Below are 17,487 nucleotides of genomic sequence, written 5' to 3'. Positions count from 1 at the left end.
AGAAAAAGAGAAGTCACAGTGCAGGCTTGTTGCACAACTTGGGGATAAATGGGAATCAACAGCCCAACATTGGAAATTAACTGTTATAATCTGTTTTGAGATTTAGAATTATATCTAAAAAATTTGACTGAAAGTTTGAATAAGAGTTTTGGAAATCTGGAAAATCAAAACTGCTAAAACATTTGTCAATAAAAAAACTACTGAGGAACGTGTTAATGTAAAAAAAGTACCAAATAGATTTATTTTCAGCAATGATACATTGTAAACTGGTTAATAAACATATAGACTTTACAAAATACATTTTATTCAAGCGTCGCATATTTACACAGTTAGGAATGATTGCCTTTTAGAGCTGGTTGGTCCCTTGAGTTCATTCAACAGATGACACCACTGTTTGTTGAGCCAATTCATATCTGTATATATTAACACTTAGACATGTTATGGGATCAGATATGTAGGGCGAGCCACCTTAAAGACTGCGCAGCGGCAGAATCTGAGAATGTTAGTTCCTCAACACACACAGACCATTAAAACCCCCCAGAGCCCACAGTCTATAAAACCTACAGAGTTCAGCTATGGCTTCGACGTCATTTGAAAAACCAGGCGTTAGAAAGACACTGAAGACAGGGGAGCTGTGGTCTCTTCTCTGGCATTTATCCACGTCAGCGCATTGACTCCATGACTGTGGGACTTTGGGACACACACTTTAGAACGGTCAATGCGCTGCAGACAGCAAAGACAACCTGTAGTTACAATGGAAATGAACAGATCACACATCTGTGCATGTGTGTGATTACATCACCACCCTGATGTGAACCTTGAACAATTACACTACATCTGTACATTAATGATACCAGTGTTTAAGGCACAGTCTGTACACCCGGGCCAGTTTTGCCCATTATGTACGTCAATCTGTTTCCCAGGATGTACCAAATATAGTGTAAGACAACGTTTGTCATTCATCCATGACATCACATCCTGACTTGATGAACAGATACTGGGAAAGTTTGATTCAACATTTCTTTCTTCATGAGAGTTGTAACTGATCCTTCGACTGAGAGAATTAGCTTCTTTGTTTATAAAGTAATAGGAGTCCCTGCCGTCCTTCTTAAAGACTGAAAAGTGCTAAAACAGACCAACAATGGTATTGCAATAACTTCACCAACTGACCTTCAGACTTTGAGTCCAAGTTCATCCCAAAGTTGCTTTTACGTCTGATAATAATAAAAAAATCACCTAAGATAAACAAACTGCTTTTTGATTTGGAAAAGGCTCGTTTGCACAGCAGACCGATGGAAACACATTGGAACAATCCGTGACAGACAGGGGGCCAAACTCCATTCAAAGGTCCATCATTTTAATATGCTTACATATCAGAAAATGACCTAATTTATAATTGTACTCTATAGACTGGATATTTTTGTCTATGCACATCCTACATTTTCCAAATACGGGTGGGCGTGGATGGACGGAGAACATGGACACTTTGATAATGTCAATATGCTGCAATGAGAACAGCTAAGATTAAAAAGACTGAACATGATTCCGCCTCAGCATAAGACTTGCTCAATTCCTGCATACAAATACTCTAAGACCCCATGCTTGGAATATCACTATGGAGCTACGTCTACGCTATTAAGAGCAACATTATTTTGATCGACTTCTTGAATGGAGTTTGGCGAGACCTTCAATCCATAAACAAAAGAAAAGGAAACGGCACAGAGCCAGGTCGGGCCCCTTGACACTGAGGAAGACCTCAAGGACGCCTCGTGCCTCAGAACTCTTCATCCTCCGAGCTGAGTTGGTTCTGCTTCTTCCTCACGTTCCAGTGCAAACACTGGGCCAGGCTCTCGAACCAATCATTGACCGGGTCCCGGAAACAGATGGAGGGAACAGGGAAGCAGGAAGTGGTGATGATAATACTGGAACAGGGAAGAAAGAAAAAAGAATTATCAGAGAAAAGGTCTTGTGTCACAATGAAGAAAGAAAGGTCCAGGTACTTGTAATGATTGATAGAAAGAGGAGGTGTGGACATCAGTAACTTCCCTCGGAAGCAACAATGGGCCTGTTTCAGTGCGCTGCAATGACTCCACTGACTGGCAGCCCATTGGGCGAAGCAGGAAGGAGATTACCTCCAGATAAGTTACATAAAGGAAGACGCTGGGCCTGGCGCAGAGGGACTCTCCGGGCCTTGATACGGTTACACAACAAAGCTGCCAGTGTTGAGCTAAACTTATTATCCATTACGCAATCTCTGGGTTCTGTTTTGCCTCATTAGCTCAGTGTCTGTCTGCCTGTCTGCCTGCCTGTCTGTCTGCCTGCCTGTCTGTCTGTCTGCCTGCCTGCCTGTCTGTCTGCCTGCCTGCCTGCCTGTCTGCCTGTCTGTCTGCCTGCCTGTCTGTCTGCCTGCCTGCCTGTCTGTCTGCCTGCCTGTCTGCCTGTCTGCCTGTCTGCCTGTCTGCCTGTCTGCCTGTCTGCCTGTCTGCCTGTCTGCCTGTCTGCCTGTCTGCCTGTCTGCCTGTCTGCCTGTCTGCCTGTCTGCCTGTCTGTCTGCCTGCCTGCCTGCCTGCCTGTCTGCCTGCCTGCCTGCCTGCCTGCCTGCCTGTCTGCCTGTCTGCCTGCATGTGCGTGTGTGTGTGCGGTGAGGTGTGATGACCAGTATGTGGACTAACCTGTCTCCGTGACAGATCTCCTGTCTCTTCCTTCCATCAAATGACACCCAGGCTGTGTTTCTGGCATCGCGAGACAGCATGATCTATTACAAACAGACAGAAGAATGCAGAGAGTCAAAGAAAGAAAACATTTTTATGGTTTTAATTTACAAAAGAGAGAAGATTATGTTTTCTATCCTCCAAAAACTTGACTTGTTACGTGTTCTTTCTTAAATCAAAAACTTTAATGATTTATTTTGTATAAATCATTTATGATCTCACCCAGTAAAGCAACATTTTCTTTAAAAGAATGCAGACAATTATTAAATGGTTATACATTTATTTCAAGCAACTTACAATAAGTGCAATAAACCATTAAGATACAAACTCAGAATAGCAACACAAAGGCAGATATATATGCTTTGAATTAGCCGAACCATTGTAAGTGCTGCTGCATTCACTTCAGATTTGCTTAAAGAAACATGTTGGTTTATTGGCAGTCGAAACTGATTCCTCAGTTAAAATGCGAGTTGTACTTCCTGAACAGAGTGAGCCTCAGTACCTTGAGCTCCACCCCGGCCGGCACCACGATGGGTCTGAAGGAGAGGGAGTGGGGGCAGATGGGGGTGATCATGATGGCCGGGACGTTGGGATGGATCATGGACGCTCCGGCTGCCACGGCGTACGCTGTACTTCCTGTGGGGGTGGACACTATCACTCCTGAGGGGACACAGACGGCGAGTTAAGGCAAGATGTAGAGTTCACAATAAAAGCATCTCCACAAAGGTTTTAATTAATTAAAATGGCACAAAAAACACATTTTATGTAAAATACATCCTAATGAAAGCTCAACTAAATTGAGTAGATATAATTTTGATAATCATTTTCATTAAAATCTCGTAATTGTTTCATGACTCATTTAGACAAGGGAGTGAACATTGGACACTTTAGTTGCAACAATATTAACAGTGTGACTAATTTAAAAAAGGGGGGTGCATAGGTTTTCCTTACAATAACAATACTGCAATAGATTTAAATTATATAACAACACATGTTTTTAACAACAACATAACATCCTACATCTGCTGGAACAGAGGATCAAAGGATAAATCACATAACTTCAAAGGAATTGGAAAACTATCAATTTGTCTTAATTCAATTCAACAAGAAAATGCGTGCGCATGCGCATGCTGTAAACTGTGAACATTTGCTGCTGCATTTTGCTGAAAATGCAGAAAAAGCTGAATGTGTTCTTCGCTGAATGGAAGCTGCTTTTAGCTACAGAGACCAAGTGTGTTGCTGAACTTAGCGGAGAAATGCAGAAAAGTGAAATGATTTGAATCAAATTGTTACAGCTCAAATGCATTGCAATGACTTTGTTGAACATTTGAAAGTGAAATGTTAAACTGGAAGAGGAGGACAAATAGTAAAGAACTAGCTTAATATTTAAAAGAAAAGGTTTAAAAAAGGTATAAACAACTAAATGTATAGCCTCAATGTCCTGAAATAGCTGAATAAGTTTATAGTTGAATGGTTTCTGCAGCTGAAAGTAGGCTGAACTTCGCTGAAGGAGTTAAATATTAAATAGTAAGTAGTAGTGAATGAATGTGTATTAAGAAGAGAAAAGAAAGTAAAAACGCTTTGAAAAACAGCAGAATATTTTAACTGCAAACTTTTTAACTAAAACCATACGTCACCAATAATGTATAACATATGTGGAACATGTTGACGTCAGTATGAAGTCTCCATCAGACAGAAAATAATAGGCTGAGACAGTCTGTTTTTGAACCTAAGACAGGTTTTCCTACAATGCAAGCATACAATGATGTCCCAGGACTCGGAGTGTAGGGTTTGGGAATTATGGCAGGTTTAAAACACATTTCAAGCTCTCCTCCACTCGAGGGCTGAAGTCGATGATAGCCATGATAAGTGCCGTTCGAATTCTCTAGATCAGTGGTTCTCAAATGGGGGTACGCGGACCCCTAGGGGTATGTTGGAGTACTGCAGGGGGTACGTGAGATTTATTTTTATGTTAATGAAAAAACAACATAATTAATGCATTTAAACAAACTACTAATAGTAGATGAACTACTTTATTCAGTTTACAGTAATTCTGGATAATAAAATGGGAAAAATAAACGGGGTGCTCTCTTTCCCTCTCCCTCTCCTCACAGCCCGTCAGTCTCGTGCAGCTCGCTGAACCTGTAATAAGTGACCCGACAGTAAAGAATAAATATATAACTAGTTTAGCTAGTTCCAGAGTAGATAAACTAGCCAAGTGTGTTAGGTCTAACTCTTAGTGTTATGATCTCTGATCCCTCTCTCGCGTCCGGTTATACTTCCCTCGCGTTTATGTCCAAATCAGATCTAGCTAGTTCTAGTTAATGATATGACTGCCTGCTTATCAAAGAACCTAAACAATAAGCGTTGCTTGACAACGGCGTGTGGCCGCAAAGTATAGCGCAGCATTATGCATATGTTTATATGAGGGGTCAAAATCCCATGCTCATAAAATGCTCATATATTTTTTTCTCTTCAATCCCCACGCCCCAAAATAAATACATATACCAATTTTAGGAACAGTAAGAAAGTTTGAGCAGTGTGAGTTTTACATTAACAGAGTTACACATGTTTCAAAATGCAAAGTGTAATAGCTGCAGTTTGCCTCCCTGTCAGAATGACAAAGCTCCTCAGTGAAGCTCAAGCCCATGTTTCACTACATTGTAAGTACTACTTATTAAAAAGATCAGTTCAATGCAACTAATGTCGTCTTAGTGTTATTGCATGATGTTAAAATTGGTTTGCCATGAATTTAGTGATGGATTGTAAACATTTGAAATGTAGCATTTAAGTGTTTCTCAGTTACAATGTTGTTGTTTTAATAAATCAGACACTGATGGTGCAGCGTTGTACTGTACCTCTTTATATAGGCTTGTTGTCCCTAACAAATAGTTGTTGCGCTGATCAGGGGGTACTTGGCTGCATTTCTTTTTCAAAGGGGGTACATTATTGAAAAAAGTTTGGGAACCACTGCTCTAGATGAAAGGAAAGGAGGTTTCAAACTTCCTTTATAACCTCCTTTAGCTTAGGAACCACTGGACCTCCCTTTACGAAAGGAGAGGAGAAAATGCTGCCCCACAATGCATTGCAGCCGCAGCATTTGCCGTCACTCAACAGTCGGCCGTTCACGGAAACAACCGATTATGACCGAGAAATGATATCATGAAAGTTACGGTGCTTATTAAGCATTTTAAAACATAGGTGGTAAGTTGCCAAAGTGCTTTGTTTTGAACGTTCATCAGTATTATAATCAAAAAGAGAAATATGAATGTTAGTTTTTACTGAAATTATCAAATAAAGTCAACATGTCACAGTCTTTACTGAGCTGTGTGGAGTTTGTTCAACTTTTAAAAGATGTTTGAATGGTGATATACACAGTGATAGATGTTAAGGACTAACGTTTATAATAAATACATTTGTATTGATTTTAAGATCTTTTCATAGTTCATACAATCTATGGGATCATTAGTATTAATGTGGACCGGAGGGAGAGGGTGACGAGCATAAGTTTCACTTTCCTTTTTTATTTCAATTCCAGCTTTGGTCCTGAAGAATATGTTTCTCTGTTGTCCACGTTCATAAAGCAAAGCAGCAGCTTCAGAGCACGGTGCAGAGTCTCTAGATGAGTTTACAGTAGTCCCTCGTTCTTATTGAACATCCATGTTGTAGTCCGCTGTATAGAAAACTGTGGTTTCCATAGTTTCCCCACAGCAGCAGACGCACATTCATGACGTCCGCTGGCGCATCATAAACACGTCGGATAGTGAAAGTGCATTCGGATTCTCTAAAGTACCGCAGTCTCTTCTCCTAAGTCCTTTTTAATTCTCCTATCCACTATCCCTTAACCCCGTGACGTTTCACTCAGAGGTCAAGGAATAGGAGATAGGGTTAGAATTTAGGAGCTGATTTTTGGATTATCGGAACGCAACCTAAATGTGACATCACGCACTCTAAGCCTCAACAAGCTGCGCAATACACACTAATGTTAAAATCTGAAGAAGGCCCCTTTACCAAGCTCCAACTAAGTTAAATATCTCAAAAAGTGTTATAGCTGAATTTCTTGTGATCATTTTAAAGTTGGAATGAAGTCTCTAGCTGAAAGTATGTGGAAGGAGTAGCATTTGGTGCACGGTGTAGTTAAAAGAGCATTTGAAGGTTCCTCATATTGAGTTACATGTTAAAAAAGAGTTTCAAAAGCTGAATATTTCAAAAAGTATAACATATTTTGAAAAAGTTGAAAGTTTCCCATCCTGTGCTGAATATTTTTGACAATTTAATGGTTTCTGTAGCTGAAAGAACGCTGAAGTTATTGAGAGCCAAACTATTTGGTGAAATAAGAAAAAGATGACATTTTAGATGATTAAAGAAAAGAAGAACTATAGTGGAATGCTGAAAACAGCATTCGCACTAACTATTAAGCTGCATTAGCATTCCTATACAAACTCAATGACCTGACACCAAATGTATAACTTATATTTAGAAGCTATTAAGATGGTAATCTTTTATATTCTTTGAATATTTTCGCCAAGCCTCAATTTTTCCTAGAAATATTTTGAAGGAGAGTCTAACAGAACAATCACATAAAGGCAGTGCCAGCAGGGAGGAAGCTGTCGAGGAAGGCTCCTCCAGAGCCACTATTTCAAGGATGCTACGTCATCGAGTCCTGCCGAAGGACTGTTCCAATGTCCAGGATCCTTGGAATTCTACCGAGGCCGGTGTCCTTCGTTGCGGGAAATTTCGAGGCTGTACATGTGTAGACTCCGTGGTCTTAAAATCCCAACAATGCTTTGCGCACGGACCAACTTCCAAATCTTTGGCGGAAATCGCGCTCCATTTAAGGCGGGGCCTCGCATATGACGCACACCTGTTAGCCTGTTCCACCATTCTTTGTTTTCCGAGGCTAGGAAGGATTCTTGCCTCGCTTCTGAAGCAACTGACTCTGAGGTACATGTGCTACCAAGCAAGCCTCCTCGACATTGAGGAACACCCAGAGAGACTCGTTCTTATTTCCCGATCATCTGATTCGGTCTGTCTGACCGGTTTCATTTCAATATGACTCCGCTGTGAGAGCTTGGCAGCCTCTGCACTGATGTGATTTAAGTGTGGGCAGTAGACTTGGTAAAAGAGGGCGTAACACTAACAGAGCAAACTTCATGTGAGAGTCACGTTTGTCTTCCACTCACCGTCCCCCTGCACTGTGGTGATGAGGTGTCCGTCAAGGAACAGGTCCACATTGGAAAGGTACGAGGAGGGGCCTCTGTCCACCACCACCTCGTTCAGCACCTGAAACACACGCTGGCATGAACACTGTGTGCACTGGATGAGACTCTCCTTAAAGGTCCCATGTCATGCTTTTCTGGTTATTACCCGGTTATTGCTGCTCCAGAACGCCTCGTTGGAGATTTCTCTTTTTCTTCTGGGGGGGGGGAATTCCTGTCCGTTTACCTCATACCTGGTTATAGAGCCGCTGCCAGTGTTTACTACTGCGGTTCTTTAACAACATGTTCATAGCCTGAAGGCATCATGGTGGCGAGACCTGTCATTAAGATGACTCGATATGACTAGGCTGTTTTCTCCTGACTCTCAGTGGTAAATAGACTGCACTTATACAGAGCTTTTCTAGTCTTTGGCGACCACTCAGAGCGCTTCTACAACACGTGAGCATTCACCTATTCACACACACATCGAGGAATCGAGATGCTACATGCTCAGTAATCAAGATACACATTATTTGCCATTGGTAAGCCACTTTGGGTGCAGTCTCTTGCCTAAGGACACTTTGACATGTGAAGCAACAAAGCTGGGGATTGACTTCACTTACTGCCCCGGAGCATGGAGCTGATTAATCACCAAATATTTCTTATTGGCTGCTACCACAGAAGCAGTTTATATTCATTTGTAACTTAGTGATTTTGTCTAAGTTTAGGAGAGCCATTCATCTACCAGGGTTGGTGTAAGTCACTCAGAATAAACTAAATGACTAACAAAGTATTTTTATCTTGGCTCAAAATGGTTTTGTTGATGTGTTATAAAGAAGTGATTTAAGCTTCAGATATTACCTGATACTGCACGCTTTTCCGTCCGCTTTCCGTGTCCCCATTGGTCAGGATGATGCCCTTCTCGTCCAATCTGGCCTTCTTCTCCCAGTTCTCTTTAAGCACCCGGACTTTCAAGCGACTTCGTAGGACGATGGCAGCGTTACCTATATAGGAAACATGTATTATAGTCTTTTGCATATACAAGCTGGAGCACTGGGTTTAAAGAAAGATTAGAAAACAATCAGTACCTTCGATAACCTGGTCCACCTGAGACTGGTAGGTGTCAAATTTAAAAGGTGTCAGGAAACCCAGGGAGCCCAGGTGGAAGGCCATAACCGGTGGAACACTTTCCTACAAATACACAAAAAGGTAAGGGTTAGAGGACTGTGTCAGACCAGGAATTGCAAACAAAAGAAGACCCACACATTGTCAGTAGTGAATACCTGAAAAAGCGAAGATGCATACAGCAAAGTTCCGTCTCCCCCGAGACAGATGATGAAGTCTACGCGATTGGAGATGTCATCAAGATCTGAGAAATAAAAAAAGGCAAAACAGATTTTAAATTAATGGTCCAGTCTTTCATTTACAGTGTTCTGAAGATGGCTGGTTCTCATACCGTCTCTGAAAGTGCAGAATTTCTCAGTAATGGCCCCAAAGTTTTCATCGTCTGATATGGCAGGATCTTCCAGAATTTTCTTTTCCACATAAACAATCATGTCCTTCACCTACAAGAACAACAAAGGTAAGGAATTTATAGTGAGGACTTTGAATAATAAACATCAGATATACTGTCAGTGAACACCTGGCCATACCTCGGTGAGGAATATGCAGAGCTCCTTGAAAGGCTGAAGCAGACTGGCATCTCTTATCTTCTTGATGACAAGGACACTTTTTGGTGGCTTGTTCCATGTCAGTTTCTGGCTGGCGGGGTCCTGAATGTGCCTGAAAACAACACAACGCTACGTCAGTGGGGCCAAACGGTCACTTGATAAGGATTCCCTCCGTTACATCAGCCCAGGTCTGAGCGCTGAGCCTCAGAACTTAAAACATAGCTGTTATTTAAGCAAAGCATCATCATAGCCAGGACTGCTTAGCTGATATCCAATTAGAGCCACCGGATTAAAGACCCTGTGTGCTGTCTCATGGCCTTCACCTTATCTAACCCCCACACCGGGTCAAGGATATCATTGGCACCATGCTTCGAGAAAGACAACGGAAAGATAAAAATGTGAGAGGAAAAAAGTGCATAAAATATAGCTGTTATAAGCAAAATGCAATCTGTACTATCTAGACTGTAGGCGGGGAGCCACGAGTTGTGAAGATAAACCAGGACGAAAAAGCACACATAATCATGACTTGACTAAAAGCAGGAAGCATGAAAATCTGACCTCCTTGAGGCTGAAACTAATATGGACCGGGACCACACATATTAAATCTGGGGATAAAATAAAGCTGAAACTAGCCGAACAACAGCCGCGTCTGATGATGACTCCCGTTTGCCCCGTCATACATTAGTCCGTTACTGATGCCACTGATCACATGTAGAGAATGTTGATTTCAAGCGTTTAATATCATCAGGGGACATAACCAAGACTAAATAACTGAATAAGAAGATGATAACTAAAAGGAACGATTACATTACAACAGATTATACAAACACAACATTCAACTAGATAACACCTCTACACAGGTGCTATGACATGGCAGTTTACTGGAAGAACCAGCATACACGCCCCCATTAACCTTCAAATGATGATTTATTGTCCACTCTTCTCAGATATCAGCAGTGTGTCAACATTGGCCACCAATTTGCTGCCCTAGGCAAGATTTTAGCTTTTTTAAATGTTGAAGTTAAAAGCATCAATCTGGTGCACTTTGAGAGCAACATTAAGAGATCTATGGATACATCTCTCAACACGATATGAAACAGAACTGGAAACAGATTTTCTTTTTCTTTATGGATATTTTACAAATCACTCCCCTTTTAAACTGTATTCTTGTTTATTAATAACAACTTTTTTGTACCGTCATATAGTATTTTATACCTGTTTTTCACCTATTCTCGTTTTTTTATGGTGTGCCTTTACCTCACTGAGCTGAGGTTATCAGAGCCTCTCAGTCTGTCAGGAGAGAGCTCTCTAAAGCTCTCCCCCCGCGGCCGCTTACACAGTAAATTCCAATGTTAATAAAAGCACACAGAAGCTGTATACGTTTTTTGGGAGTTTGATTTATTTTAAATTAACACAAATACACCAAATTAAAACCTATAATTGCACACTGAAACCATTATTTAAAAAAAAGAACAATTTCACATAAACCTCTGGTTTTTACTAGGGCTGGGACAGTTGATTTTGTGGAGGGGGGTGCCATAGTTTATGGGCGCTGTACGCAATATAGGCGTAGTTATGTTAGTATAAGATAATAAGATGTACTTTGTTGATCCAAAATTGGGAAATTGTGTTCTTATGAAAATGTAAAAATATATTTTTTTTAAACTTTTTTTTTTCTCCCCTATTTTCGGCGCCCCCGATGGGTTGATGCGCCCTTAGCATTCGCCTATACTGCCGTATCTACCACTGAAAATATTTAAATAAATCACACACCATCTCAGTAATACAATATACCTTGCTGGTTGAGGAACATGCCAGGAGAACACATCAGAGGCCAGTGATTCCAACACATACACAACTATCCTTACAAAATAACCTGTTTCTTTTTCAATTCAAAAAGTATCAAACACACCAAACAAATACAAAATACCACAAACTCAAGCCTTTAAACCAAACAAGGCGGTAATTACCAGTATCAGATTCCCTTCTAATGCACAGGGCATTGCGTCAGTCCCATGCAGTCTTTCAACTTTGTACAAAAGGGAGGTAAACAACCCAACTAGAAAAAAAACACTTCCTAAATTGAGTGAACCTCATCAACCGTGGAATTAACGGAAGCTGGGCAGGCCTGGTTTCAAACACAAACACAATCAAAACTTCATTAGCATTTGAAACGGTGCCAAGCTGTGATCTATTCATAGGCCGTTTCTGTTCTGACCACCTGAAAGCATCCCCACCCGAGACCTTCCTCTGTCATCAGCGACCCCGCTCTGTCTACACAACAGCCAGCCTGTGATGCCATGCACACACTGCCACCTGTGGGACTACAATTAAATTCAATCTAGATATCAGTCCATCCCTATGCACTCAGGACAAATTAGAAACAAAACAAAGCCAAAAACGGTGGCAGTTATATTTACACATCAAACACGTGTTGAGAAACTCAATTGTAGGCTTTAGAATGGGGGCCAAGACACAAACGGAATGTATATACAATATATATTTATAGCACATCTCAATATGTTCATTTTATATAAAAAAAGATTCACAAGCTATAAAATACACTAACAATAACCAAATGGCATTTAAAATATTCAAACTTAGCTAACTGTAACTACTTAAAAAAGGTCCCACCAATGAATTTCAGCATTCTTAACATGAGCTAAAATGAGGTAAGATAATATGTAATACACAGATGCATTAAAGGGAAGATAATGGTCAACAACAAGAGTTACCGAGTCCCCAGCCAGTTAGACTAGCCAAGCGTCGACATATTTGATGAACAACTACTGCCATAAGCTCTTTTTTAAAGACTGTCAGGAGAAAGACTCTCACCATTTCCAGACTTTGTTGTCGTTGTTGTTGTCGGACATGTCCTGCAGTACGCTCTGGTTAAACTTCATGACTGTACACATGAGAGCAAGGATGCTGCCTCAGGTCGACTCAGCTGGAGAACAGGGCTCTGCCTCACAGATCAGATCATTCTTCCTCTCACAACTTCCTCCATTGCCACACATTGTAAAATCAGCTATAGAGCAACCGGGTTGGTTTAGTGGTCTAGCTGTGAGAGAGCCGTCGGCTGTGCGAGAGGAAGAGCGAGGCGGAGAGTGTCTCCATGCGCAGCAGGATCAGCTAACTACCCCCTTGAGGTGGATCCTCCCCGGCTATATTTGTCCCCAACCAGGACTTAACACTAAAGCTTCCAGGAGCATTCTACCGAGGTAAAGCTCTCCCTCATCTCGGCACACGCCCACTCTGCTGTTTACCCCGCACACCTCAGGAGAAAGAGTTTCCTTATTGAACGGGTATGATTTACTGAAACACAACAATGACATGCTGTTCCTGAAACTGGAATATCCACTGCAATGACGGTTATTACAAGTCAACCAGCCATCGCGCTTCAATGACTAAGGGTGCAGTTTATACACTGCACGAGACAAATTATTTTGAGGTTACATTCCTACTACCACAAACATTTAAGTGAATGTAAAAAAAACTTCATCACTTTCTACTTTTTTATTCATTAATGGTATTGCATTGGGTTTGTTGTTGGTCCCACACATAAATCACTTCCTGGTAATGTGTGTTTATGTAAAGACTGAAAAACTCCCTTTTTATTAGATGACACGGACACACAGGATGGAAGGAGGGGAAATATCTCGACATGGTTAATGTGGGTAAATGACTTGATTATCCGCTGTGGGAATTCAACAGGATGTAATTGTGCTTTCTAATGTCCAACCTCAGTCCTTATCATAACCTAAGTTTACTGCTTCCACCATATAAAAGTCGCTTTTGTAACTCTCAGAAGCAATAGCATCGCATACAGGAATGCACCGTACTTCCCAGTAAGTAGTTATTTGTATACTATTTCAATATTCATTGGGTCACAATCCAAAGACAAAACTGATTTTAATTCAATGGGTGCACCCATGTTGCTTTTGTATGGAAAGTAAACACTTTGATATTGAGCTGGCAACTACGTAAGAAATGCAACTTCTTGTCATTGAAGAAGATAAAATAAAGAAAGACAACACGTATAACGTAACAGTGTTTCCAAAAGGTTGGCTCTAAAAAGGTCTCCAGTGTTTCCTTTCAGGGTGTCCGGTGGGTAGAGATTCTGTAGAATCAGTAGATGATGAACAAATGCTCTCCAGACTTAAGGTCAAAAGCAATACTCAACAAATAGCAACCAGCTACCGCAAGGAGTATCACAACCATACCCTAAAACAGAATACATGCAGGGTCTTTTTCTATCCCTTAATACATTCCAAGTTCATTGGCACAGCATCTCTCTGTGGAACTAGGTCTTTCTAAAAGTGACTACTACAGAATTCCTTTATTGTCATCGCACCAGGTACAACGACATTTCAAAAAGCAATCCTCCCAGTGCATTTCCACATAATACGAAAAAATATATATCTATACTATATAAACATATACACACACACACATAATCATATGCTCACACATCCATACCAACATGCATACAGCCCGCACATCATTTAAATACAGTTTACAATATAAAAAACACAGGGATGATATTCGGCATCTCTGATGTTGATCAGTTAATAAAACTATTAAAAAGTAGTGCAGTTGCAAATTGTTACTGTGTGTGCTAGTTCAGCGTTTGACGCTGTTCAGTTCTCGTATGGCTCTGGGGTAGAAACTGTTTTTCCGTCGGTTTGTCCTTGATTTAATTGACCTGTAGCGTCTACAGAAGAGCAAACAGGAAGTGTCCAGGGTGTGAAGAGTCTGCAATTATTTTTGCCTGCTCTGTTGAGGCAACGTTGGCTGAAGAGTTCCTCCAGAGAAGGCAGTGAGCAGCCGATGACCTTCTGGGCTGTGTTGATGACCCTCCGAAGGGCTTTCCTGTCCTTTTCTGAGCAGCTGGCCCACCACACGGTTAGGCAATGTGCCAGCATCTCTCTGTGGAACTGGGTGTTTCTAAAAGTGACTACTACAGCCTTACCTCTATGTGGGAGTAAAGACAGCCTGGTGTTGCTACTTTTAACCCGTCTAGCAGCTTTAAGGGGAGCTAATCCGTCACTAACTGCTGCCTGAAACAGCAGTGCTGGGAGCCACTTATGTGACGGAGCGAGCCAAGGGGCCAACTGTCTGACAAGGCTGTGTCAGGTCAACAACAAGAGTCCTTACTAGGGATGGGTACATATACACCGGTATTTTTCGATACTCTTACCCCCTTCCTTAGCTGCTCATGCTCTTTCTGCATGTCATGTATTTATTTTTGCTATGTATATAAATGTCATGTTCTTGTATGTTGTATGTGAGGGGACTGCGGATGGAAATTAGCTCAAAGCTAAAATCCGGCTCATTTACGCTTGTAAGCATTGTTTTGTTTTAAAGTGTTCATCGATGTGCACTGTCCCGGTTCAAATAAACGATTACATGAAATGATGCTTTTCAATAATTTGGTGCTCAAAATTATAGACATGATTACAAGATGTGAAGATGTCATTTTATTGTAATTTATTTGTATTTATTATTTAATGTAACTTTTTCAATGTCATACCAAGCAGGTATGAGTGTGTTTGACAGTGTGTCTCTGGAAGGGGGGCGGTAATTAGGGGCAGTTCATAAATCCATGTAAACATGACCATTATTCAGTTAAAACGAGACCTCCTAAACCACCGGTCGGCTAACCATTACAATCCATTTATTGCGTTTATTATTTGTAATTGTAATGATGGATTATCAGTAATCATTTCAAAGTGAGACATTGGATTAACCTTCAGCAGCGTTTTTATGCCCTTGAACACAACTTTTGATCACAAAACAGGAAAGGTAAGACATAATTATCATCATGCTACGTAAAGTGAAGTTGTTTTCTTGCTCTTTCCTGGCTGCTAGTTCAGTGAGTTTTGGTCGTACAGTGATTAGACAAATACCAATGGAATCTGTGGAATCTCAGCTATCATGTGATATGTTTGTGCATATTGCATGACGTAGAAAATATCGCTTTTGCCAGTTATGTGCTAAAGTAGCCGTTAGCCTCATTAGCCCGTTTCGCTGAGTGTTGATTTAGACTTTTGGTATTGCACTTCTGTTCCGCGTAGGTAGAAATGGTTCATATTCAACTGTTAGTTGAGTTTCTTCCCGTTAAGTGGGTATGCATAATTAATAGGTTATTAAATGTTAAGAAGCCTTGAGACGCTGTTTCTTGCAAGATGTTGCGTCTGCCCCCGGGAGTCTCACAATAATAAGAGCGCTGTTAGGAGAGATGACGAGTGGCTTTCACAGTGGCCAATCAGAGTGGTACTCAAACCGGATATGTCACACGGGATGAGGGTTCCCAACCAACCAGAATTGTTTAAACTAAGGAAGTAGCGTAATTCATATACCGATAGCAGCACCGTTTGTCTAGCGGCTTAACGGTATACCGATACCGTCCATTCGGCTACAGGGATGTGTATCGAGAACCGGTACTAAGTCAGACTTAGTACCGGTCCTTACATAACTGTCCTTACATAACAGAAGGCTGACTCACTACCTAGATGTATGTGACAGTTCAGCAGGTGGACGGAATAACAGGAACACCTTCCATCTAAATAGAACACAATTCAAATGCAATAGCTCTGCAACACAACCCACGGCCCTTTGTGAAGAGTCTGCTTGTTGATAATAAGACATTAAGGCTGATATGAATGTGTAGCAGGCTTTGATTTTTGTCATTTTAGGGGCAAGGCCATTTGGCCTTTGGTGTCACACATTTTTTCAGGGCGGAAAGGCCACATGCCAGGGCACAAAGGCCATTGAGGGAAAAATTAGGATTTGGAGCTTACAAATAAATAACTTCACTTTCTAATGACAAAAAACAAATCACTTTTTTAATATCAATAATCGTATCATCATATAGGCCTATGCCTCCTTAGTATTACCGTATATCAAATGAAATACTTTACTTTGAATAATTAGTGTTTGGTATGTTTTCCATCTACTACTACTCCCATTCACAAATCCGAAATGAAATCTAAAAATCAAAAATTCTATTAATATGTAACAAAAATATTGCATTTCAGAGCAGAAGAAACAGCCTTCAAGGGTCAAACTCTGCACATACATCATTCAGCAGTGCACAGTGAAGCTCCAACATCCAACTGTATGAACAAGCAATACTTTGAAGTGTGTGTGTGTGTGTGTGTGTGTGTGTGTGTGTGTGTGTGTGTGTGTGTGTGTGTGTGTGTGTGTGTGTGTGTGTGTGTGTGTGTGGTGTGTGTGTGTGTGTGTGTGTGTGTGTGTGTGTGTGTGTGTGTGTGTGTGTGTGTGTCTCTTTAATCAACTCCTCACAGCTCCTCATATCTGTTCAGAAACTGGACAAAAGTTAAAGATGTACAGACCACAGACTGTCTGTGTCATGACGAATACAGTCGCAGCTTTAATTCTGTCTTTAGGACGTTGTTGTGAGTTTGGACGGAGCAGCTACAACGTTAGTTTAGCCTGATCGATCCAATCTCCATTCACAAAACACGCATTTTAAAAAGGTTTTTCGCACTCCGTCTTGTCTGCACACTTGTCAAAGCATTAAAGCATGGTTTTTACTAGCCGTTATTAGTATTTAGTTACTTCGGCATCATTTTGAAACGTGTATTACAATGAAATCACGATAACATAGGTTAATTTGGTCGTAGTTGGTTTCCACCACAGTATTTACATGGAGATACGCCCCGCCCCCTCCAGCGCGTCCCGTTTGAATGACAGGAGTAAACACAGCTGACAGCCGCGGTGAAACTCCAGCGGTTAGAGCAATGCGAGTATTCGCATCGCGTCCGTTGTGAACGCAGCATAATGCAGTTCAGAAACACTGTTCTGACGCTTTTAAAGCAACTTTTAACAGTGCGAGGGGCCCAAAGGCCATGGCGGCCGTAGGACGTACAATTATTTGTGGGG

General features: G+C 41.2%; 1 protein-coding gene across 4 annotated transcripts in view; it reads right to left on the bottom strand.

Annotated features, from left to right (window-relative positions):
- Nucleotides 1-212: 212 nt before the first annotated feature.
- The window catches only part of nadka (NAD kinase a), a 29,120-nt gene continuing 11,845 nt past the window's right edge, over nucleotides 213-17,487 (bottom strand). For 3 of the 4 annotated variants that reach the window (XM_071203829.1, XM_034086790.2, XM_034086789.2), the window contains exons 4-12: nucleotides 9,562-9,691; nucleotides 9,366-9,474; nucleotides 9,193-9,278; nucleotides 8,998-9,100; nucleotides 8,771-8,913; nucleotides 7,895-7,994; nucleotides 3,214-3,371; nucleotides 2,673-2,755; nucleotides 213-1,922 (exon numbers count right to left, since the gene is read on the bottom strand). In XM_071203829.1, coding sequence (XP_071059930.1) covers nucleotides 1,775-1,922; nucleotides 2,673-2,755; nucleotides 3,214-3,371; nucleotides 7,895-7,994; nucleotides 8,771-8,913; nucleotides 8,998-9,100; nucleotides 9,193-9,278; nucleotides 9,366-9,474; nucleotides 9,562-9,691 — 1,060 coding nt within the window. In that variant the 3' untranslated portion in view covers nucleotides 213-1,774. Of the gene's footprint in view, nucleotides 1,923-2,672; nucleotides 2,756-3,213; nucleotides 3,372-7,894; nucleotides 7,995-8,770; nucleotides 8,914-8,997; nucleotides 9,101-9,192; nucleotides 9,279-9,365; nucleotides 9,475-9,561; nucleotides 9,692-12,414; nucleotides 12,725-17,487 lie in introns of those variants that run through there. The other variant, XM_034086795.2, reaches the window with a different exon arrangement.

This window comes from Pseudochaenichthys georgianus, chromosome 7, assembly GCF_902827115.2.
Source record: "Pseudochaenichthys georgianus chromosome 7, fPseGeo1.2, whole genome shotgun sequence".
Classification (NCBI taxonomy): domain Eukaryota; kingdom Metazoa; phylum Chordata; class Actinopteri; order Perciformes; family Channichthyidae; genus Pseudochaenichthys; species Pseudochaenichthys georgianus.
This window is presented reverse-complemented; position numbering and strand designations above follow the sequence as displayed.